This window comes from Dromiciops gliroides, chromosome 3 (assembly GCF_019393635.1).
Source record: "Dromiciops gliroides isolate mDroGli1 chromosome 3, mDroGli1.pri, whole genome shotgun sequence".
In the NCBI taxonomy this organism is placed as follows: Eukaryota; Metazoa; Chordata; class Mammalia; order Microbiotheria; family Microbiotheriidae; genus Dromiciops; species Dromiciops gliroides.
Genome location: NC_057863.1, coordinates 651,396,847 through 651,421,355, shown reverse-complemented (window position 1 = coordinate 651,421,355; position 24,509 = coordinate 651,396,847). Strand labels below are relative to the sequence as shown.

Below are 24,509 nucleotides of genomic sequence, written 5' to 3'. Positions count from 1 at the left end.
TTTTTTTTTTTAGTGAGGCAATTGGGGTTAAGTGACTTGCCCAGGGTCACACAGCTAGTAAGTGTTAAGTGTCTGAGGCCCGATTTGAACTCTGGTACTCCTGACTCCAGGCCGGTGCTCTATCCACTGAGCCACCCAGCTGCCCCGCAGAAACGCTTGAGTCCTGTTACACTACCTGATTTTAATTACTGAAGTGGTGCTGGTATTATTTTGTGCTATGTCTGGAGGCCTGAGATAATTTCCTTATTTCTCTCTCTTGACATGATCAGACTTTAGTGGATGCAACAAGCAAAAGCACACCGAGAGACAAACATCTATGTGTGATGAAAAGAGCAGAGTAAGTGGTCATTTAGCTCTTCTTCTGTATTTCTGTTTCAAAGTAATATTACAGATTATGCTTTTAGTGATTATCTGGCCCTTTATTGTGTCTATCTATCTATCTATCTATCCATCCATCCATCCATCCATCCATCCATCCATCCATCCATCCATCCATCCATCCATCTATCTATCTATCTATCTATCTATCTATCTATCTATCTATCTATCTATCTATCCATCCATCCATCCATCCATCCATCCATCCATCCATCCATCCATCCATCCATCCATCCATCCATCCATCTATCTATCTATCTATCTATCTATCTATCTATCTATCTATCTATCTATCTATCTATCTATCTATCTATCTGACTTGGGGAGAATAGGGTAGGGGGTTTGGGTAGGGGTTAGGGGTCCTTAAGAATTCCTCTTTAAAGAATTACACCCTCTTGCACACAAAAGCAATTAGAATAAGATAGTAGTTTATTTAGGGGTTGGAGAAGGGAAGGGAAACTAAGAGAGAAGTCCTTGGACTTCTCATGGGGAGAAGACATGGCACAGAGTGTGGATCTGAGATACCAATCTCCTTGAGCAGGAGACAGGCAGGTATTTTTATAGGGGACTGATGGGGGTGACCATCTAACTGTGGAAAGTTCCCTTATTAAGGAAGGGCCTTCCCCCCTGGTGGTGGCTGCAGGAGTTGGGTGAGGAGTGGCTTCAGGTCTCTGCCACAAAAGCAGCAGCCACACCTAATCTTATCTCCCCAGGGATGGAGGAGACTGGAATGAAGGGTGGGGGTCCGGGAGCATGCAGTTCCACTTATCTCTTTAGGTACATACGTCCTTTGAATTAGTTTCTCAAGGAGAAGGTTCTTTGATGTGCCCCAGAGAATTTCTGGGGTGCTCTGGGCCCATAACATTATCTATCTATCTATCTATCTATCTATCGTGTGTACTAATTTAGATCATATAATTATATATATGACTACATATTGTATATATAATGTGTGTGCATATGTACATTTATATCATTTGTCTGGGTAAAATATTATTGCTTTCTTTCTACCATTCCATACCCTTTTTTCAAAAATTGAGCAGATTTACATTGAGGGTTATAATTTTTTAGTTTGTGTTTTCCTCATCTGTTCTATTTTTAATGTAACGATTGGAATAACGCCACCTGCTGGATACTTACTGTAGAGGAGTTCTGCCCATGAAGGGAAGGTCTTTGAGGGCAAGACCAGGAGTCAGGAAGTGACGCGGGCTAGTGGGAGGAGGAAGGAAGAGACTGGCGCTCAGTCTCGCTTTCTTTCCTCTGGACTCTGGCGGAGAAGGGAGCTAGAAATGCGCTCTCCCTTTAATAGATAGGAATCTAGACCTTTCTCTCTCTCTTTACCAAATTCTTATTCTCCTTAATAAATGCTTAAAAGTCTAACTCTTGCTAAAGCTTATAATTTATTGGCGACCACTCATTAAATATTTTAGACAGACTAGCTAGAATTTTAGCCCTTAACAGATGGCTGACCACGAAGAGGAAAGCTAACCCTCAGTCTTCTTCTGATCTGCTGGTTGGGTAAGAAATTTCCCCTCCCTCTCCCTTTAACTGCTAAGTACTGGTGTACTGGCTGTGTTTTTCCTTTGAATTTTTTCGAATGGACCTTTTAAACTCCCTAATTATCCTATTTTTGATTTTGGTCTGTTTAACCAGACAAATGGGAGATAAGATCATGTTAATGCTTTGTTTTTGTGGATTTTCTATTTTTCTTTTTATTTTTGTTAAAAGAGCCAGCAACTTACTCACACAAGGAAATATCTCCCCCTCTCCCAACCATGCTTTTTCAGAGAAACCTGAAGAGATTCCTGCAGCCTTTCCCAGTTCTAACACTAATTGTTGCTCTAATTTTGCATGCCTGGAGGCAATGACCCACCCTCTAGAAGCTTTTAATCCCCTAGCACCTGGAGGCAAAGTGGGGGAAGAGGAATCCAGGCCTGAGTTCAAAATCAAGTCTGATTCAAATTGCTCTGGTCCCTCCCCTCCTCTCCAGACCCCACCCTCTACTCCTCCTATGGCCAAGCCCATTGCTTCCCCTGCCTGGGAAGTCCAGAGATCTGATGCGCATGCTCAACTTTTTCTACCTGCATTTGCAGCTTCAGGCTCAGCCCTTCCCCGGCCTGGCTGTGCTTTTGAGACAATCTTAGAAAACTCTTTAAATTCCAGATATGCTTGTTTTGTTCATAATTTTGCTAACCTGCTTTTGTCTTTAATTAGTAATCTTATAAAGCATTTGTATGGTGAAAAGACTGACAGACAATATAAAGGGGTTAAAGAAGAAAAACTTAAGCTGAATAAGAATGACAACCATCAACATAGTTCAAGACTCTGCTTCTTTTGCCATGGAAGGGTATATATTTTACAGAAATGTAGAAGTAAGCAGCAAGGTATTGATATGAGTATTGGGGATTTTAGATATCGGAATCAAAGGTGTTCTGAATTCACTCAGAGTATTAATATCAGTTCAGAGGTTACATAGGATTTCTATGCTATTACATATACATTTTGAAATTAATGGTATGGGTTTATTTTCATAGAGATTTTCATGCTTTTGAGATTGTGTCTTATACTTAGTTTTTAAAACAAGGAGAATATTTGTAAAAGCTTTTTATAGTCATGTGATCAAGTTTATATTTTATAGTACTCTTATTAATATTAAATTCATATTCATTTAGATTTCCCTAGCTTGAATTTCATTGTCTTTTATTATTCCACGTGTATTTTCTTCTATTCATTCATCTATCTAATTTTGAAACATGGTTTTGATTTCATAATACAATGTTAATTCTAGGAGTATTGTGCTCCCATATTCTGAGTTGTTTGTTTTGTTATTTTTTTTTTCCTCAACTGATTATTTGATCAAACTCTTTAAAGCATTTCCCTGGCAAATTGGTTGCCATGGCAAGTGTAAATTGATTCTAGAAGTATTATTTTTGATAAGCATATTCCCAAAAAAAAAAAAAAAAAGAGGGGAACATTTGTAAAAGTTTTCTTTTTTCAAAAAAAAAAAGTTCTTTGAGATTCTGTTGTGCTTTAACTTGTATTTAAGTATGTTCTGATTTTTCACAAAAGTAATTGTATACTAAGTAAAAAAAAGGGTATTATTTGAAATTGTTGCATAATTATATATTATATTTTGAGTCAAGATGTATTCACATTTTTTGCAATCATTTTTTATCCTCAATTTTAAATCCATATGAGACTTGGATTATGGGAACTTATCATTTAAGACATTAATTGCCTTTATTCTGAGTTATCAGATGCCAGTTGGCCAAGATGCCATCCAATCACAAGAGGAATACATGCAAGAGCAGACACTGAACTGTCACATGAGGGGAGACATGCATGAAGTCAAGGTATGGCCGAGGGAACGGCTTTTGACAAATGTTGAGGTTGGATTCTCTTGGTTTAATATTTTATTTTATTTTTCCCCACAATATTGTACAGATGGCTGGAAGTATTCATCCCACCCATCTCGCTCCTACACCTGGCTTCTATGCTCCCTCCTATATGCCTGATGCCATGGACATCTCAATCCCATGCATCTGATTAAGTCTGACTCAGTTTCCTCCAATATGTTCGGTGGCATGGACATATATTCCATCCACCTATTTTAGACCTGGCATACTGTATGGGCAGTACATATTGCTCAAGTGTGGGAATGCTCATATCCCATCATTTCTCTGTTCTTTTATGGTAACCCCCATAATTATCTCAGGTGTCATGATAAATACAGTGTTGAATTTGGCCTTGACACCTGTTACCAATTATATTAGATTTTTTAATTTCTCATAGTGGCATGAGGATAATTAGGCAGATGATGCAAAAAGTGATGAAACAAAGATAAAAATTATTTTTAATAATTAATATCGTAGCAATTGTCTTCTCAATTACCCTCCATAAGGGGGGGACTATAGTAATATTATAATTTTAAAGAATGGTTCAATTTTTGTTTTATTATATGTTTCATGTGTAACAACTAAGATTCTGAATTCCCTTAGACATGTTTTGAGAACTTTCATTGTTTGATTTGATTATTGACAAAGCTATTTTAAAGTTGTGTTAAGCTCAATTTTGTAGGAAATTTTCCTGGCTGATTACCAGCATCCACACATCAACCCCTGAAAAGACTTCCATTCCATGACTACACCTAGAGGACATCTGAGAAAAGACTTTCAGAGACTTTAAATGAACAGTTTTGATTTGTTGTTTTTGTTGTTTTTTTTTTCTCTTTCTGTTATAATATACACCATCTGTAACATGTATTCTCTGCAGAGGCCCTCCCTTTGCAAGACTAATGTCAAAGCGTCGGTTCATGAGGACAAAAAAAAAAATTGCCCCTCTGGACAAAACTTTCCTCTCTTCCTTTTCTATATTGTTGTTCACATATTATTAGTTAGCAATAGTTATCATATTGTTTTTACTGTTCCGTCAAGGAAACATTTGTTTCTTGAGGAACAACAGGGGGGACTGTAACGATTGGAATAACGCCACCTGCTGGATACTTACTGTAGAGGAGTTCTGCCCATGAAGGGAAGGTCTTTGAGGGCAAGACCAGGAGTCAGGAAGTGACGCGGGCTAGTGGGAGGAGGAAGGAAGAGACTGGCGCTCAGTCTCGCTTTCTTTCCTCTGGACTCTGGCGGAGAAGGGAGCTAGAAATGCGCTCTCCCTTTAATAGATAGGAATCTAGACCTTTCTCTCTCTCTTTACCAAATTCTTATTCTCCTTAATAAATGCTTAAAAGTCTAACTCTTGCTAAAGCTTATAATTTATTGGCGACCACTCATTAAATATTTTAGACAGACTAGCTAGAATTTTAGCCCTTAACATTAAAAAATTCAACTAACTCAAGTAGCAAAATAAAAAAAAGGAGTATCATTATATATATACATATACATGTATATAATATATTCAGTATGCTTATAAGAAGGAAATCTGTGAACCAGTTGGGCAAAAGTATGAAATGGAGTATTTGGAAGAAGACCAAAGGAGGAAGTAACAAAAGTATTTCTTTTTTTCCGCAGGCAACGGGGGTTAAGTGACTTGCCCAGGGTCACACAGCTAGTAAGTGTCAAGTGTCTGAGGCCAGATTTGAACTCAGGTACTCCTGAATCCAGGGCCGGTGCTTAACCACTGTGCCATCTAGCTGCCCCAAAAGTATTTCTTTTCATTACTACAGATCACCTAGATAGAAAAGACAAAAGAAATATGGAGTTTATCCATTAGATCACAAGCCCGATGCATGATATTGTAGTCATGACAGATTTTAATTATATACACTTGCTGGATCTCTCTCTCTCTCTCTCTCTCTCTCTCTCTCTCTCTCTCTCTCTCTCTCTCTCTCTCTCGATTTCCCCCCTTCCTGCTTTCTGTTTTTTGTTTTTTGTTTTTTGTTTTTTTTTAGTGAAGCAATTGGGGTTAAGTGACTTGCCCAGGGTCCCACAGCTAGTAGGTGTTAAGTGTCTGAGGCCGGATTTGAACTCAGGTACTCCTGAATCCAGGGCTGGTGTTCTTTCCACTGTGCCATCTAGCTGCCCCCCTTCCTGCTTTCTGTATCTCTGCTTGTCTGTCTCTGTTTCTCTCTATATTTCTCTATGTCTCTCTCGCCCATTCTCTTTCTTTCTCTCCTTCTCTCTCTCTTTCCCTTTCTCCTCTCTATTACCTCTCTCACCCCTCCTCTCTTTTTTCCTCTCTCATTTTCTCTTCTCTTTCTCTCACCTTTCTCTATCAGTCTCTGTCTCTATCTCTCCCCTCACTCATTTCTCTCTTTAACACTCACATACACAAAAGAAGAATATGTAAGAAATGATTGATATACCTGAGTACTGGTTTTCTTTTTCAAAGAGTGGAAGAAACAATAAGGAGAAACCCTCTTCTGGAGATGATTCCACAAAAAGGGAGAAACTTTTTGCTGGGGTAAAAATGGTGATAACCCCAGAGGAAAGTGACCATTCCAACCTCAAGTTTGTGATTGAGAAGCAAAGGACATCTGGGAATAGTCTGACAGGTACTCCAGATATTGGCAAGGGGGATTTCAAAGGGTTCTTAGGAAAGACAGATGAGATCCCATGGAATAGACTGGCACAGCATAGAGGTAGTCAGCCCAGTAAGGAAGGAGGACTTTTAAGAATAACATTCTGAAGACACCAAGTGAGGAGAAATGGGATTAATTTGAAAAGACAAATGGACTTGCAAATTGAAATTAAAAAGAAATAAAAGGAAATTACCAAAAATATAAGCAAGGCCAGGAAAGAAAATGGATGAGCGCTCACCATAATGTAAAAATAGAGTGAGGACTGCCAATGCTCAGAATGAGTAGATGGTGGGAAGGATCTTTAAGATCTGGTAATTATATTCTCAGCATCTTTCCATTTCTAAGGATTGAGGATGGGCCAGGGAATGAGTGTTGATGAAGAGGATTAAATCAGGACTAGGAACTCCACTGTTACCATTAATTTATGGAATTTTTTTTCTTCTTATTTTTGCATTGTGTGTGGGGTGAAATGGAAGCTGTCCTATATCCAATATGTTTTGGTGCACCTTTGGGGCTTGCAAAATCCACTGATGTTCTTTTACTCCCATCTGCAGTGGCTTAGAAAGGAGCTAATTCTGGGCTTCCTAGGGAAACTTTCCTGGAGATAAAACATGCAAAACAGTGACTGGGGAGCAGATTCCCCAGGCCTGAACTTGGGCTTTATCCATTCAGAGCTTAGGGTTGTGGGCTGGGAAATTCAAGAGGTTCTATCAGTCTTCTCTCCCCTTTGGAGGCTGAAGTTTCCCCAAAACCTTCCTACCTAGAGGGCAGAATCTGGACTCTCAGCTCACTCCACTCTGCGTCTGCTGCCCTGCCTGGTTTTATCCAGCAAACAGGATACCCATGCTCTGGAGACCCCCTGTGATGGAGCCTGCTACTGTAGATGTGCTGGGAACCTCTGACTGAAGCAAGAGGGGTTCCAGGGATGCTCCCAATGAGTGTGGGAACTCTTTGCAGGAGGGAGGGACCACCCCCAAGTGCCATCTCTGGGAAGTAACCCTTGGGAAGCTGTGGGGTTTCACAGGGAGTGATAGGGGTGAGTGTTGGGGAAAACTGAGCCCCTTCAGAACAGAAGAGGCCTGCCATCATCTGGTGACAAAGAAGGAGAACAGCCCGTGGGTTCCGGGAAAGATCAGGAAGGAGCCATTGAGTGGCAGGTGCAGGAGGCAGGTCTTGGCTGGGTTCAAAGCCAGAAGCAGGGCTGTCACACAGACGAGGGGGCTGCTTCAGGAGCTAGGCGGTGAACTTCCCTGGGGGCTTCCTGTGGGAGAAACAGGCCCAGTGCTGGAGTCACAGGGGGAAGAGCCAGGGGCTTAAGGCCAAGGGAGCGAGGGGGTGAGAAGTGAGCACAGGGACTGATTCTGGGAAGCAGAGTGAGGAGGGGGTTGGGGCAGGGAGGGAGGGGCATGGGATGCCAGTCTTGGGGTCAGAGGGCAGACACACTCACCAGGTGTAATAGAGCCAGGTTAGGCCATAGGTGAGGAGGAAGCCAGCCCCCATGAGTGCTCCCCTCAGCAGGGTGAACATCAGTGGCCAGGAGCTGTTGTCCTGGGCAGAGCAGACTGTAGGGGAGGGTGTTCAAAGGAGACTTATTGTATCTGAGGCCTCAGGTCTTCCCCTCTTCCCTCCCTCCCTCTCAGGGTCCAGGCCCCTCCTTGAATTCCCAAGGGTCAGGCCTGCCTGGCCCTTCTCTGGGGTGGGAGACAGAGCCCAGGCCAGTGGCACAGGGCAGGCGTCCAGGCTCTCATCCCTGCCTTAACCATCTGTTACTGCCTGGTTCTAGGGGCTGCTGTGTGCTCAGATCAGGGACAGAACAAGGCAGGGAAATTGTGATCAGCACAATCACCACAGGCATGCCCTCAAGGGAGGGTCTGAAGCCCAAACACTTTAGGGGCTGCCCCCCAGCACCTGCCTCTGTCAGCCCCCCCCCAGCACTAACTCTCCTGCCCCACCCCCCGCAGATGCCCCCACCCCAGACATTCTCCTCTCTTCTGTCCTCTGCCTCCGTGCCTCCACCCAATCACCCCTGTCCTGACTGACCCTGCCCACCACATCTCTGACACAAATGCCTGGCAAGTCATTGCTCTCTCTCAGCTGGTCTCCCAGTGGGGAGCACAGGAGAGATCTCTGCCCCAAGGGGCCCACAGCACTGCCCCCTCTCCCCCAAGCCTGACAGTGTCCACTTATCTAGCCCCCTCCCCCTCCCTTGCTCTGGGCACAGAGACACTCAGGGGACTGGGCTGGGCTTGGCAAGTGGGTGCCCCTTCATCAGCTGCCCTGGGGGCAGAGCTTCTGGCATCAGAGGCCTGGGAGGAGGGCCATGTCTGTGGGCCCAACTCAGCCCTCTGAAGGGAGACTGAGGAAGGGACTGGCCCTCCACGACCAGCAGGAATGCAGTCCTAGGCACAGTTTGTGTTCTCAGCTCAAGGCTCCTGACAGTCCTGAGGCCTCATGTTCTAAGGTCCCTCCAGCTCTAATGTTCTGTAGGCTATGTTCTAAGTCCCCTTTGTCCTCTAATATTCTATTTTGTTTTCTAAGGCCCTGCCCAGACCTCACATCCCCTGTTCCAAGGCCCCTCCAGCTCTGACATTCCATGTTCCAGGTGCCCTCCCAGCTCCTTTGTTCCCTGTTCTGACTTTCTTCCTTAAAGGGGAAACCTGAGCTCCATCACATAAATCCTAAAGTTTCTCTCAGCTCTGGTTTGCTTCCATTTTCTCTTCAAACAATGATTTTGGGCTTGGGAAGAATAGAATCATAACAATTTACAGGGAAATCAATACTCATGCGAGTGTCGTCCCTGGGACATTCTGCCAATGTTCCCATATGGAGCATTTGTCAGACCCAACCGTCTGCCTATTGTGTCCCCCAGCAGACTGGGACCCTCTTAACACCAGGGACTGTCATTGGCCTCTGTTTCTCCCCAACACTTAGCTCTGAGCCTGCACCAGGTTGTCTGTTTATCCCTTAGAAGGCCAGTGACATCATGGGGGACGTCCTCACTTGTGCATGAATTGGATGTGAGGCAGAGCTGCCCAGAGTTGTCACACTCATTCTCTTTTCCAGTCATGCTACAGCTTCTTGGAGCCACAGGTGACACTGGGTGAATCAGGTGGACACCCAAGGGGGACAAGCAGCCCTGAAAAGGGCTCAGCAGTCCTCAGCCCAGAGCTGCTAGTCCTCCTGAATACCCCAACCATCCCTACATAGACACCCAGGTCCCTGGTACCTAGCAGGTGTTTAATAAATGCTTGCTGACTTGACTTCACATGAGACAGGTGAGGAGATAGATGAAAAGCCAGCATATGTCTGCCCTCAAGGATGCGAGTCCTAACCCCTGACAAAGTCAATCTTGGATCCCCAGGGAAGGAAGGAAGCAGCACAGGGGACTCATGACTACTTCTTGGGGTCATCCTTGAGCCATACTGGAGAGTGAGAGAGATGCCACAGGCTGGCAGGGCCCTAATGAAGCCCTGGTTCTAAAACAAGGAACAAGGGAAGGGGTGTGGTGTGTGGAAGGGCACGGCCTCCATGAACTCCAGTCCAGTGAGCTTGCCTGCTTGTCCATGCCCAGTTCTGCCTGCATCAATCCCCAGTTCTCCTTCTTCTCCACAAGAAGGCCACGAATGCTCTCACCAAAGTGTAGTGGGATGGGAGACCCCAAGAAACCCAAAGACCCCAATCCCCAAGGAATCCTCCAATTTTCCCAAGGAAAAACAGCTCTGCCTCCCACCTCAGTAATGCAGTGCAGCAGCAAAAAAAAAAAAAAAAATCGGTTTGGATTGGCGCTATTCATACTCAGTCACTCCCTCCCATTTGTCTCCTTTCCCCAGTTGCTTTGTACCTGCTCCCAGTTGTTTTGACAGCTTTCTTTGTTTGTAAACATATGAGACCAGCTCTTCTCTTTCTCAGTCAGACAGTCTCCAGTAGTAACTGCCTCCCAGCCATATGTGCTTCTCTCCTAATAAGTCTTTTTTATTTTCCAAGATTCACAGTGAACATCCAATCCTTTGGGTGAGCTAGCCGCTCCATTCAGTTTGCAAATCCCCTCAACATTTTGGTGCCAAAAGCCTGGGATGAAAGGTAAAAAGGTGGACTGCTCATTTGGCTCTTGGATTCCCCTGGTGGGGTGTGCACTGTGCTGTCTCCTGTCAGGAGCCCGAGTTGGGCCCCCAAAGTCTGAGGTCGGACTAGCCAGGTCATGTCTAGGTTTCCATTTCTCTACAGCTGGGAGAGAGACTGACTTGAGAAACACTCTTTGGCTTTCTGTTGGCACCCACTTGGAAGCAGGTGTGGTCATCTCTAGGTTTTGGTCCCCACCATGATAAGGGACAAGGAGAAAACACTCCATGTGACATCCCCACCCCCACCCCCACCATGTATCCTTAAAATTTGGAACAAATTGGACTAAAGTGATTAAAAAGAAAGAAGCGAATGATTTCCTATTGTAACACCAAATGACTGTTACACAATTTAGAGATTCAGGAGAAATTAGCCGTGAATAGCATTTTAAATTATAACACTATCCTTCAATTAGGATCTGTACTGCAGGAGAGAGGGGAAATGGAAGGAAGTCCCTTATATTTTAGCATTTATGTTTCCAAGTCAAGATTCAGAGTTATGGGACTCTTGTAGTATGTGCCTTACCACCTTCACCTCACTTAATAAATATGGCCCTCCTGATCCTGACATTCTTGCAGCTGCACTCTCCCCTTCCTTCTGATCAGCCTCTACCACACCTGGAGTGGGCTCTAGAAAGGTAGACAGGAAGAAGTAACCTTCACTACCTCACTGTTGTTGCTTTGTTTGTGTGTTTTATTTGTTTGTCAACATTCTACTTGTCAGTCTGGATGGAAAGGATTTTTTGGTTTTAATTGATAAAGCTTATTCTAAGATTGCTTTGCCTTCCCCAATTCTGGCCAGTATGGGAAGGTGGGGGAAGGGCAGACAGGATGTCTTTACATTGTGAAAGACTCAGAGTTTGAATTTAGTATTAGAATGTAAATTCTCAGGGCAATTCTAGGTGGCCCAGTGGATAGAGCAATGGCCCTGGATTCAGGAGTTCCTAAATTCAAATCGGGCCTCAGACACTTAACACTTACTAGCTGTGTGACCCTGGGCAGGTCACTTAACCCCAACTGCCTCACTAAAAAAATTAAAAAAGAATGTAAATTCTCTGCTAGGCATTCATAGCCTTAGATGAACATTGTAAAAACTTTGTTTTTTTTTTTAAAGTAATTAATGTTGGTGAAGGCTCTCTTAATCTGTAAACTAACCCTTCAAATCCTACAAGATTGAGAGCTGCAAGGCAACTGGAAAGGGTGAGTCTATTGGTTATTGGCTATTGTAATTATTATACAAAATCCTCAACATCATCTTGTGCTATTGAAATTGAGAATGATTTAACTCCTGTGAAACATGCCACTCCCTGTCAGCATTAAGCCTTAAATGCCTCTGTTTGTAAAGGCTGCTGCAAAAGCCTGCAATTTTAACCCCAACTTATTCAGTGTAAAGTAGAGAGAAAATGCACATGCAGCTAAGTTAAGATCGTTTGATTGGTAATCAATTGGTTTTGTTTCCAGTTTTTTTAAAAATCCTAATTTTGTTTTCTTCTAATATATATATATATATATGTATATATATATGTATATGTATATATATGTATATATGTATGTGTATGTATGTATGTGTATATATATATATATATATATATATATATATATATATATATATATATATATATATATATATATGTATTGGTGAGGCAATTGGGGTTAAATGTGTAACGATTGGAATGACACCACCTGCTGGAGACTTACTGTAGAAGAGTTCCACCCATGAAGCGAAGGTCTTTGAGGGCAAGACCAGGAGTCTTTTCTTTGGCGTCAGGAAGTGACGCGGGCTAGTGGGAGGAGGAAGGAAGAGACTGGCGCTCAGTCTCGCGCTCTTTCCTCTGGACTCTGGTGGAGAGCGGAGCTAGAAATGTGCTCTCCCTTTAATAGATAGGAATCTAGGCCTTTCTCTCTCTTTACCAAATTCTTATTCTCCTTAATAAATGCTTAAAAGTCTAACTCTTGCTAAAGCTTATAATTTATTGGCGACCACTCATTAGATATTTTAGACAGATTAGCTAGAATTTTAGCCCTTAACGGATGGCTGACCACGAAGAGGAAAGCTAAACCTCAGTCTTCTGATCTTCTGGTTGGGTAAGAAATTTCCCCTATCTCCCTTTAACTGCTAAATACTGGCGTACTGGCTGTGTTTTCCCTTTAAATTTTTTCAAATGGACCTTTTAAACTCCCTAATTACCCTATTTTTGATTTTAGTCTGTTTAACCAGACAAATGGGAGATAAGATCATGTTAATGCTTTGTTTTTGTGGATTTTCTATTTTTCTTTTTATTTTTGTTAAAAGAGCCAGCAACTGAGTGCGGAGCCAAGATGGCGGAGAGGAAGCAGCAAGCTGCCTGAGCTCTCCTTCTGTTCCCTCAAAACGAACATTAAATCAAGCCTCTGGACGGATTCTGAAACTACAGAACCTGCAAAGAGACAGAGAGACACAGTCCTCCAACCAGAGATAATTTAGAAGACTTCAGGAAAAGGTCGGTCTGACTCGGGCAAAAGGGAGGCCCAGCGCAGGGCAGCAACCCAGCGCCGAGGGGGTCGGGGCAAATCAGCAGGAGCTGCGGGTCACAGCCGAACAACTGAGGCTCCCGGAACCTGGTTCAAAAATCTGGTGGCCAAGAAGGACAGTGGAAAAACTTACCTGTACCGGCCGAGAGGGCCACGAACGGCGGGATCAGACGCCGGGGTCTGGCGCCTGGCTGGCCGAGCACAATCAGACAGGAAGTGCAGGACAGGGGATCTCCACACACCATAAAGGCCTCAGAGTAAAAGCCCGGTCACACAGCACCTATACACCTGCACAAGAAGCCCAAAACAGGGACCCTGGTGCCCCCAGAGCAGACCTCAACTTAAAGAATAAATAAATAAGCTGCAATAATGAGTAAGAAGCAAAAAAGAGCCCTCTCCATTGAGAGCTTCTGTATCAATAGGGAAGAAGCCAACACAAACTCAGATGAGGACAATAGCCTCAAATTGTCTACATCTGAAGCCTCACAAGGGAAGGTGAATTGGTCGCAAGAACAAAAAGCCTTCCTGGAAGAGCTCAAAAAGGATTTTAAAAATCAATTGCAAGAGGTAGAAGAAAAAAATGGGGAGAGAAATGAAAGCAACACAAAAAAACTATGAAAAAAGAATCAGCAGCTTAGAAAAGGAAGCTGAAGAAAACAAAGCCTTAAAAAATTCATTTGGCCAAATGGAAAAAAAGCTGCATAATCTCACTGAAGAAAACAATACCTTAAAAAATTCACTTAGCCAAACGGAAAAAAAGGTACATAATCTCACTGAAGAAAACAATACCTTAAAAAATTCACTTAGCCAAATGGAAAAAAAGGTGCATAATCTCACTGAAGAAAACAATGCCTTAAAAATTAAAGTGGGACAGTTGGAAGAAAAGGAATCCATGAGACACCAAGAATCGGTCAAGCAGAATAAAAAAAATGAAAAAATAGAAGAAAATGTGAAATACCTCATTGGAAAGACAACTGATCTGGAAAACAGATCGAGGAGAGACAATTTGAGAATCATTGGACTGCCTGAAAGCCATGACCAGAAAAAGAATCTAGATACCATATTCCAGGAAATTATTAAGGAGAACTGCCCTGATATCATAGAATCAGAGGATAAAATCATCATTGAAAGAATCCATCGATCACCTCCTGAAAGAGACCCCAAAAGGAAAACTCCAAGGAATATTGTAGCCAAATTCCAGAATTATCAGGTGAAGGAGAAAATACTCCAAGCAGCCAGAAAGAAGCAATTTAAATATCATGGAGCCACAGTCAGGATTGCTCAGGACCTGGCAGCTTCAACATTAAAGGACCGCAAGGCTTGGAATATGATATTCCGGAAGGCAAAGGAGATTGGATTGCAGCCGAGAATCTATTACCCAGCAAAAATGTGCATTTTCTTTCAGGGGAAAAGATGGACATTTAATGACATTGGGGACTTTCAATCTTTCCTGGTGAAAAGACCAGAACTGAATAGAAAATTTGATCTCAACATACAAGACTCAAGAGAAGTTTAAAAAGGTAAACAGAGGGGGAAAAAAAAAGTTACCCTATTAGGTTAAACTGTTTATATCCCTACACAGGAAGATAATACTCATAACTCTTAAGAACTGTAAATGTATTTGGGCAGAGAGAAGGACTTTATATAGAGGGGATAAATATAAATTGTCTTTGATGTGATGATACAAAAGAATTAAGGGGATAAAAAGGGAGTCTATGGGGAGGAGAGGAAAGGGGAGGTGGAATGGGATGAATTATATCATATGAAGAGGTGGAAAAAAACCTATTATAATAGAGGGAAAGAAAGGAGGGGGGAACATGGTTTCAACCCTATTCTCATTAGATTTGACTCAAAGAGGGAATAACATATACGTTCATTGGGATAAAGAAACTTAACTCACTCTTTAGGGAAACAAAAGGGGAAGGGAAAGGGGGGGACTGAGAAGGGAGGACAAAAGCAAGGGAGAAAAGGGTAAAGAAAAGAGAGGGGGGTGATAAAAAGGGAGGGCAGATTGGGGGAGGCAGGGGTAAGAAGTAAAACGTCGGTGAGGAGGAATAGGGTGAAAGAAGGGGGGAAAAGTACAAAGGGGGTAAATAGAATGGAGGGGAATAGACAGTCAGTAATAATAACTGTGAATGTGAATGGGATGAACTCTGCTATAAAACGGAAGCGAATTGCAGAGTGGATTAAAAACCAGAACCCTACAATATGCTGTTTACAAGAAACACATTTGAAGCAGAGAGATACACACAGAGTAAAGGTAAAAGGCTGGAGCAGAATATATTATGCCTCAGCTAAAGTAAAAAAGGCAGGGGTAGCAATCCTTATCTCAGACAAAGTGCAGGCAAAAATAGATCTCATTAAAAGAGATAAGGAAGGAAATTACATCTTACTTAAAGGTACTATAGATAATGAAGTAATATCAATATTGAATATGTATGCGCCAAGTGGTATAGCATCCAAGTTCTTAGAGGAGAAGTTAAATGAGTTACAAGAGGAATTAGATAGTAATACTATACTAGTGGGGGATCTGAATCTCCCCCTCTCAGAATTAGATAAATCTAGCCAAAAAATAAATAAGAAAGAAGTGAAAGAGGTGAATAGATTACTAGAAAAGTTAGACATGATAGATGTCTGGAGAAAATTGAATGGGGATAGAAAGGAATATACCTTTTTCTCAGCAGTACATGGCACATTTTTCAAAAATTGACCATGTATTAGGGCACAAAAACATCATAGTCAAATGTAGAAAGGCAGAAATAGTAAATGCATCCTTCTCAGATCATGATGCAATAAAAATTACATGTAAGAAAGAGCCAGGGAAAAGTAGAATGAAAATCAATTGGAAACTAAATAATTTCATTCTAAAGAATGAATGGGCCAAACAAGAAATCATAGAAACAATCAATAACTTTATCCAAGAGAATGACAATAATGAGACAACATACCAAAATCTATGGGATGCAGCCAAAGCAGTGCTTAGGGGAAAATTTATAGCTCTAAATGCTTACATGAATAAAAAAGAGAAAGAGGAGATTAATGAATTGGGCATGCAACTTAAAAAGCTAGAAAAAGAACAAATTAGAAATCCCCAATTAGACACTAAATTAGAGATCCTGAAAATTAAAGGAGAAATCAATAAGATTGAAAGCAAAAAAACTATAGAACTAATCAATAAAACTAAGAGCTGGTTTTATGAAAAAACCAATAAAATAGATAAAATACTGGTTAATTTGATTAAAAAAAAGAAAGAAGAAAACCAAATTACCAGTATCAAAAATGAAAAGGGTGATGTTACCACCAATGAAGTGGAAATTAAAGCAATAATTAGGAAATATTTTGCCCAACTGTATGCCAATAAATTTGACAATCTAAATGAAATGGATGAATATTTACAAAAATACAAACTGCCCAGGTTAACTGAAGAGGAAATAAAATCCTTAAATAAACCCATATTAGAAAAAGAAATTGAACAAGCTATTAATGAACTCCCTAAGAAAAAATCCCCAGGGCCAGATGGGTTTACGGGTGAATTTTACCAAACATTTAAAGAACAATTAATTCCAATATTATACAAATTATTTGGAAAAATAGGTGAAGAAGGAGTTCTACCAAATTCGTTTTATGACACAAATATGGTGGTGATACCAAAACCAGGCAAAGCAAAAACAGAGAAAGAAAATTATAGACCAATCTCCCTAATGAATATTGATGCTAAAATCTTAAATAAGATATTAGCAAGGAGATTACAGCAAGTGATCACCAGGATAATACACTATGACCAGGTGGGATTTATACCAGGAATGCAGGGCTGGTTCAACATTAGGAAAACTATTAACATAATCAACCACATCAATAAGAAAACCAACCAAAATCATATGATTATCTCAATAGATGCAGAGAAAGCTTTTGACAAAGTACAGCACCCATTCCTAATAAAAACACTAGAGAGTTTAGGAATAGGGGGAGCTTTCCTTAGAATAATAAACAGTATCTACCTAAAGCCATCAGCAAGTATTATATGCAATGGAGATAAATTAGAGGCCTTCCCAATAAGATCAGGGGTGAAACAGGGATGTCCATTATCACCCCTATTATTTAATATTGTCCTAGAAATGTTAGCTTTAGCAATCAGAGAAGAGAAAGGAATTAAAGGAATTAGAATAGGCAAGGAGGAAACAAAACTATCACTCTTTGCAGATGATATGATGGTATACTTAAGGAATCCTCGAGAATCAAGTCAAAAATTACTTGAAACATTGATATTGTTTTGAGCTTTGAATTCGGGTAGAGTTGTCTGATGGATCATCAAGTCAGTAATCCACCACTGGAGAGAATGCAAGAGGTAGAATTATTACTGCATGACTAGTTGTCACTTACCAGTAGTTCTCACCTGAAATTAAACAGAGCTAAGGATGTTTTATCCTGCCATATATGTTCTCTTAGGCTTAAGCCCAGAGGACAAATTTGATGCTATTATAATCATGTCCCTGCTTTTCCTTTTTTAGGAGATTTCTATAATAAGAGCATGTAGTCAATAGAATATATGAGCACAATGAAAGTATGTAAGATCTTACTGTTTTCAGTCTAAGTGTGTGGTCACTCACCTTATTTTTACTTGTGACCACACCTTCTAATCAAGCTTCTGCTCCTTGCACCTTTAGTTCCTACACTGCCTGCTGCCTTAGGGACTGAACCATCCCACCCATGGCCACTCTCCTCTCCATCCTCTGGGCTCTCCCATACTTTTTGAATTCTCTTCTACCTGGAGTGATAATGCCCTGTTTCCATTAGGAGAAGCAGGAGCATTACTTGCTCCTTTCATACCTATAAATGCATCTTGCTGTGTGGACCTTGTATTTGTAATACTGTCACTTCTCTAGTCACTTCTTTCACTGAAGCCATTGTGATTCCCCTGCAACCTTTCCCACAACACCTTTTGCTTCCTCTCTCCTTAATCAACAGGGACATCTCTATGCCCTATTTTTCAGCCTTGAAGAAGCTACAGAAAACAGACCTTTGCCCCTTTATTCCCAGAAATAAGAAAGGGGGAAATGTAGTGGGATGTGGGACCCCAAGAAACTCAATGACCCCAACCCCCAAGGAATCCTTAAACATTCCCAAGGGAAAAGCAGCTCTGACTCCCACCTCAGTAATGTGGTGTGGCCAAGCACAAAGATCCTGGGCTACAAGGAACAAATATGATATATTGATATGGATGGGTGCTATTCAAACTCCAGGCACTCCCTCCCAGTTGTTTCCCTTCCCAGTTCTTTTGCTCCTCCCAGTTATTTTGACAGCTCTTTTTGTTTGTAAACATATAAGAAACCAACTCTTCTCTTTCTCAGCAAGACAGGTCTCCATAGTGACACTGTCTCCCAGTCATATATTCCTCTCTCCTAATAAATCTTTTCATCTTCCAAGATTAGCTATGAGCTTCCAATTCTTTGGGTGAGTTACCACTCCAGGACTTGGCTGCAAGTTCCAACAACATCCAGAGCCAGAAAATGGTGTCCTCATCTGTTTCTCTTTCTGCTACCAGGCTGGGTCTTGTTCCTTGCCTTTCCCTCAGGTCCTATTTTTATTTATCTTTTCTTCCTTCCTTCCCTTCCCTTACTTTCTTCCATTCTTCTTTCCTTCCTTCATTCCTTCGTTCTTTCATCCCTTCATTCATTCCTTCCTTCCTCCCTTCCTTCCTACTTTCTTCTTTCTATTCTTCCTTCCTTCCACCCTTCATTCCCTCTCTTCATTCTCCTCTTCTTTCTTCCATTCGTTCTTCCTTTCATTCTTTTTGTTCCTTTCTTCTATCATTTTGTTTTCTTTCATATCTTCTTTTTACTTCTTTCTTTTATTCCTCCTTGCTTTACCTCATCCTTTCCTACTTTCCTTCCATCTTTCCTTCTTTTTTCTCTCTTTCTTCCCCACCTTGTTTTGTTCTCTCTCTAAATCTTTATTTCCTTCTTTTCTTCCTTTTTTCTTTCATCCTTCCTTTCTACCTTTTTCCCTCCTTCCTTCTTGTTGTTTCTTTCTTTTTCCTTCTTTCCCCCCTCCTTTCCTTCCTTCCTCCTCTTAATTCCTTCCCTTTTTGGCCTCTTTTTTCCCTTCCATCTTTCCTTTCTTCCTTGATTGTTTTCTTCCTGGTTTCTGTTTTCCTTCCTTTATTTCTTTCCTCTTTTATCATTCCCTCCCCCTCTTCATTATACCAATTAAGAGTAGAATAACATGAAAAACATAAACAAAAAACAATGCTCCCATGAGAAAGAAATGTCCACATAATGAGCCTGGGAATCTTATTTCATATAAACCCAATGTGATCACCAATAGGGGCCAGTTTCTCTCATCCAGAAGCTCAGGGCAAATAAAGCACTTCACTGACTGGATGCCTAAGGGTCATCCTGGATAGTCAACCTCCTGACCCTATCTGAAAGCAGTTCCTAGACCCATTCCCCATGGCCTCTTCCTGTACAAGCCCACAGACTCCCCAGATAACCTCTGAAGCCAAAGTGAATTCACTAAGTTAGCAAAGCCTTCCATTTGTCCTGGACTGTTGAGTCCCAGCTCAACTCCCCAAATAGGGAAACACTGATAGGGAAAGTGAACAGGGCTGGGAACTGGAGCAACTAGGTGGGACTTGTACCTCTAAGCCTACACTTACTTTAGTGGCAAGGTCACTGCCTTTGGGCCCCATACTTAGAGTTCACATCTCTGTGGTGCGCGGTCTGAAGTAGTCAGGCCCTCCTCACAGCTCTGAGCCTCAGCTTCCTCATGTGGGAAATGGGGATGAGAATTCTCCCACTCTTTATCTCATAGAACTGTTGGGAGGAAAGTGATTTCTAACCCATAAAGTCATGAGTAAACATGAGCTGATGCAATTCCAAGGGGAGAGGCAGTCTAGGAAAAAGGGCCTCTGGGCCTGGACAGTGAGAGTCCCGATCTCTCCTGTCTCCCCCATCTCCCTGACATCCAGGCCCCTCCTCAGTCTAAAAGCTGAGGCACCTGGGGTCCCCTCCCTGCCCTCACCCTGGGGCTCTGCTCCCACCTGTTGTCCTGTTGTCCTGGGGGATGGTGATGGTCACACTCTGCACAGCAGCTGCAAGAGAAGGGGGAGGCTGGCTGGGGGCAGGAGTTCTCTATCCAGCCCAGAGTCATTCAGGGAAGGCATAAAAGCCCAGAATCATGGAACATCAGAGTGGGAAGGGAACTCAGAGGCTACCTGTGCTGATCCCGACCTGACTGACATTGATACATGAAAACATGGGAACTGAGAGAGAGAAAAGATAGGAAAACCCAGACTATGTCTCTGCCAGGAAGCAGCTTTCCCTGCCCTAGCCCAGGACAAAAGCATCTGGCTTCCCAGGGCTGGGCCAGGACCCTGGCATCTTGATGCAGCCCTCCCTAGCCCCCCTCCCCTGGGGGAAGCAGACCTCCTGCCCCAGCACTCACAGGACACATTGAGCTGGATGGTTCTCTCTGTGCTCAAATGGCCTCCAGGCAAGGTCACCTGACAGGTGAGGTTGGTGCCATGATGCTGGTGCCCAGGGATGAAGGAAACCTCTGAGGAGTGGGAGGTCCCAGAGGTTCCTGGCTGGGAGGAGAGGGCAGCCCCCCTCCAAGAGAAATTGAAGGGCCTTTTTTTTCCACAGGCCCAAGGAAATGTGCACTTCAGAGTCACTGGGTTCCCTGACTCTAGCACCTCTGGAACATCCATGTCTGGCTTCTGGATCAAGTCTGGAGAGGAGAGAGACAGTGAGCCAGGGGAGGGGGAGGGGAATGAGGGCTCAAGTGTCCTTGCAGATGCTGGTACCTGCACCATCCCCCAGGTCCCTCAGGTGTCCCCTCATAGTATGACATCCTTGGTGCCCTTAATCCTTACCAGGAGCCTCCCCTGCCATCCTCAGGGCCTGAGACACTCAGAGATTAGAGGGCAAGAGGAAGTTCCATTAAAAGCAAGAAAGAACAATGCCTTCATTTTATATAAGGGGATACTGAGTCCAAGAGGGGGGGATTTATATAGTACAAAGAGAATCAGTTTGAAATCAGAGATTTGAATCTAGTTCCTTTCACAGCAGGTTCTTGTTAAACCTGCCCGTCTCAGCTGTGTCTGGGTCCTAGTTGCTCACAAAAAGGAGCCCACCAAGTTCTCTCCCCTTTACAGCTCTGGAGCTTTGGCATTGTCTTCAGACCCTGACCTGGGTCTGCCCCCTCCCTAAGTAGGGTCTCCACCTGTCCTCCATGGTCTCTCACCCCTCCCCCATGGAGTTTGAGGGGTCTCCAAGGCCAGTCCCTCCCCCAGACCTCCCTGAGAACCTCCCATGACAGGAGCCTCCTACCTGTCACATTTACATAAAGTGGCTTCCATGTGTAACTGTATCTTTCATATCCATTTTCAACCCGGAAGTAGTATCTGCCACTGTCTGAGAACTGGGCATCTGTGATGCTGAGAGAGCAGTTGTTCATCCTGGGATCCCCAAGGAGATGGAATCTCCCCAGGGTTTGCTCCTCCACCATCCGAAATGGGTGATTTGTGGCCACAGGAGTCCCACGGTAAACATCAGTCCATTCACTGAACCAATAGCCATAAACTGGGTTGCTGTTAAAGTCTGAGGGGTAGTAGAAGGTGCAGGGGACTTGGACACACATCCCCTCCTGCACACTCACCCAGGGCTGCACATCCAGTGTCTGGGGCGAGGACCCTGAGGGCAGACAGAGGCCTGGTCAGCACCTGCAACTCTTCCCACCCCCCTCAGCCCAGTCTCCCTCTGCCCCAGCCCCACTCACCCTCCCAGAGCAGAGGCAGCAGCAGCAGCAGCAGCAGCAGCAGCAGCAGCAGCAGCAGCAGCAGCAGCAGCATCTCTGGGGCAGCAGAGAGCCAGGTTCTGGGGGTACAGTGTCACTCTCCCAACACCAAGGCTCCCTCTGGTCATCTCTGTCAGGCTCAGGGAAAAGAGGAAGCTAAAAGAGGAACTCCTTGGGTTCACAGAGAAGGAGTACTGTCCTCAGAAGAGGAAGCCCTGTCCTCTTCCCCAGTGGGCTCCTGTCTTCCTTAGCTGAACTCAGTGGGGAGGGGCCTCCTGTCCTGGGGCAGCTCCAGAGACATTCAGGAACTACTATCATAACAGAGAAGATAGGGCTCATAGGAACCACATGGTCACCTGCCTGGTTGAGGAAATGAGAAGGGGGGGTTAAGAAACAAGTCAACTATGAGAAGGTGAAGGAGATCACACAGGGGTCTGAGGAAAATCCTGCTCTTTTCATGAGTCACCTCATGGACTCTATGAAGAGATACACAAACTTAGACCCAGAGAAGGAGGTAGGAATTACAGTCCTCAATATGCATTTTGTAAGTCAATCTGCCCCTGACATTAGGAGAGAACTCCAGGAGTTAGACTGGGGTCCCCAGATCCCATCCTCACAACTCCTTGATGTTGCATTTAAGATTTTTGATGATAGGGAACTTGCAGTAGCCAAAGAGAGAGAAAAGATGGCTCGTGCCCGCTCCATAGACCAAGCCTTGCTAATAGCAGCAGCCATCACCACATCTGCTACCAACAGATCTCCGGGTGGCCAAGATTCTGGCAGTTGTAGTAAACTGGGACACAGGAGCAGGGGACGACCCACGAAGGTGAGGTCAGCTCTCCTACCTCTTTGTCCCCCAGTGTAGTCCTGACATCTTTAGGGCTAAGCCCATGGGCAACCTGGAGATAAGAGGCAAGTCTAGAGATGATTCAGGGGCGACCTCTGTCTTACTTTCTTGTTCAGGTCCTAGCATTCAATCAAGGCACAAAGTCCTGGGGATCAGGAAAGGACTGTAAAATGTAAACAAACACTGCCTTTCACAGAACTAAGCTTTGATCTGATTACTTAACTCTTGTAAGGCAGGCCACGCCCTGTCTTGCATTCAGCCTTTCCAGCTTCCACTGGGGAAAAAGCAGTGACACTTTTTACTCCTTATCTGATAAACCCTTTTTCATTTTTTTTTTTGCCCTGGTTTCTTTTAAAATCTTTGTTTAAGTCTGTTCCATCTAGGCTTAAGGATTCATGGCAGATACCCACTGTGCCTATATTGTCTCTGCTCACCCTCGGGACCTCACAGCTCTTCACACTCAGGACCAGGCCTTCTCCATTTCTCCCCTCCCCCTCCCCTGTGCCGTGATTTCTTCAACCCCTGCTCAGCATGAAGCAGTTTCAGAAGTATCTTCATCCCCTTTTCTTATATATAGAGAAGTGGGGAATGTTATGGACCCATAGCACCCCAGAAATTCTCTGGGGCACATCAAAGAACCTTCTCCTTGAGAAACTAAACCAGAGGGCAGACATGCCTAGAGATAAGTGGAACCAGATCGGACTGAATTAGCTCCAGGACCCCCACCCTTCATTCTAGTCTCCCTCAACCCTGGGGCAATAAGATTAGGAGTGGCTGCTTCCTTTGTGTCCTGAGGAGAGAGATGGCTTGAGAGATCTGCACCACCCCTCACCCAACTCCCCCCAGCCAACACCAGTGGGGGATGGTCCCCCCTCACTAAAGGAACTTTCCACAGTCAGATGATCACCCCCATCAGTCCTCTATAAAAGTACCTGCCAGTCTCCTGCTTGAGGAGATTGGTATCTCAGAGCTAAACTCTGTGTCCTGCCTTTCTCCCCATGAGAAGTCCAAGGACTTCTTTCATGGTTTCCCTTCCCTTCCTCAGCCTCGAAATAAACTATTATCTTATTCTAAACACTTTTGTGGGCAAGAGGGTGTAATTATTTAAAGAGGAATTCCTAAGGACCCTGAACCCCAAACTCCTACCCCTATTCCCTATCCCAAACGCTGTACCCCATTTCCCCCATGACAAAACAATAAGGAGAAACCCTATTCTGGAGCTGATTCCACAAAAAGGGAGGAACTGTTTGCTGGGGTAAAAATGGTGACAACCCCAGAGGAAAGTCACCATTCCACCCTAGAGTTTGTGGTAGAGAAGCAAAGGATATTTGGGCATGGTCTGACATGCACTCCAGATATTGGCAAGGGGATTTCAAAGGGCTCAGAGGAAGGACAGATGGGATCCCATGTAACAGATTGGCACAGCACAGAGGTAGTCAGCCCAGGAAGCAAGGAGGACAGTTAAAAATAAAATTCTGGGGGCAGCTGGTGGTGCAGTGGATAAATCACTGGCCCTGGATTCAGGAGGATCTGAGTTCAAATCTGGCTTCAGACCCTTGACACTTACTAGGTGTGTGACCCTGAGCAAGTCACTTAACCCTCATTGCCCCGCCAAAAAAATAAAATAAAATAAAATTCTGAAGACACTAAGGGAGGAAAAATGGGATTAATTTGAAAAGACAAAATGCATGCAATTTGAAAGGCCCTTCATCTGCCTCTTTCTGATACATTTGTCACCACGGGATTTTGCTTGTCTCAGGGATCTGTGTGACAGGTTATTTCTCACTATAAGCCTCCTGAGGGCAGGAACTGCCACATATCTAAACAC

The 24,509-nt window shown here is 43.5% G+C and overlaps 1 protein-coding gene across 1 annotated transcript in view; it reads right to left on the bottom strand.

Annotated features, from left to right (window-relative positions):
• The window catches only part of LOC122748282, a 58,759-nt gene that overhangs the window by 11,170 nt on the left and 23,080 nt on the right, over window positions 1–24,509 (bottom strand). Inside the window, 5 exon segments of the mRNA XM_043993946.1 lie at window positions 7,251–7,610; window positions 7,857–7,971; window positions 20,482–20,766; window positions 21,369–21,731; window positions 22,589–22,733. Of these exon segments, the coding sequence (XP_043849881.1) occupies window positions 7,251–7,610; window positions 7,857–7,971; window positions 20,482–20,766; window positions 21,369–21,731; window positions 22,589–22,733 (1,268 nt within the window).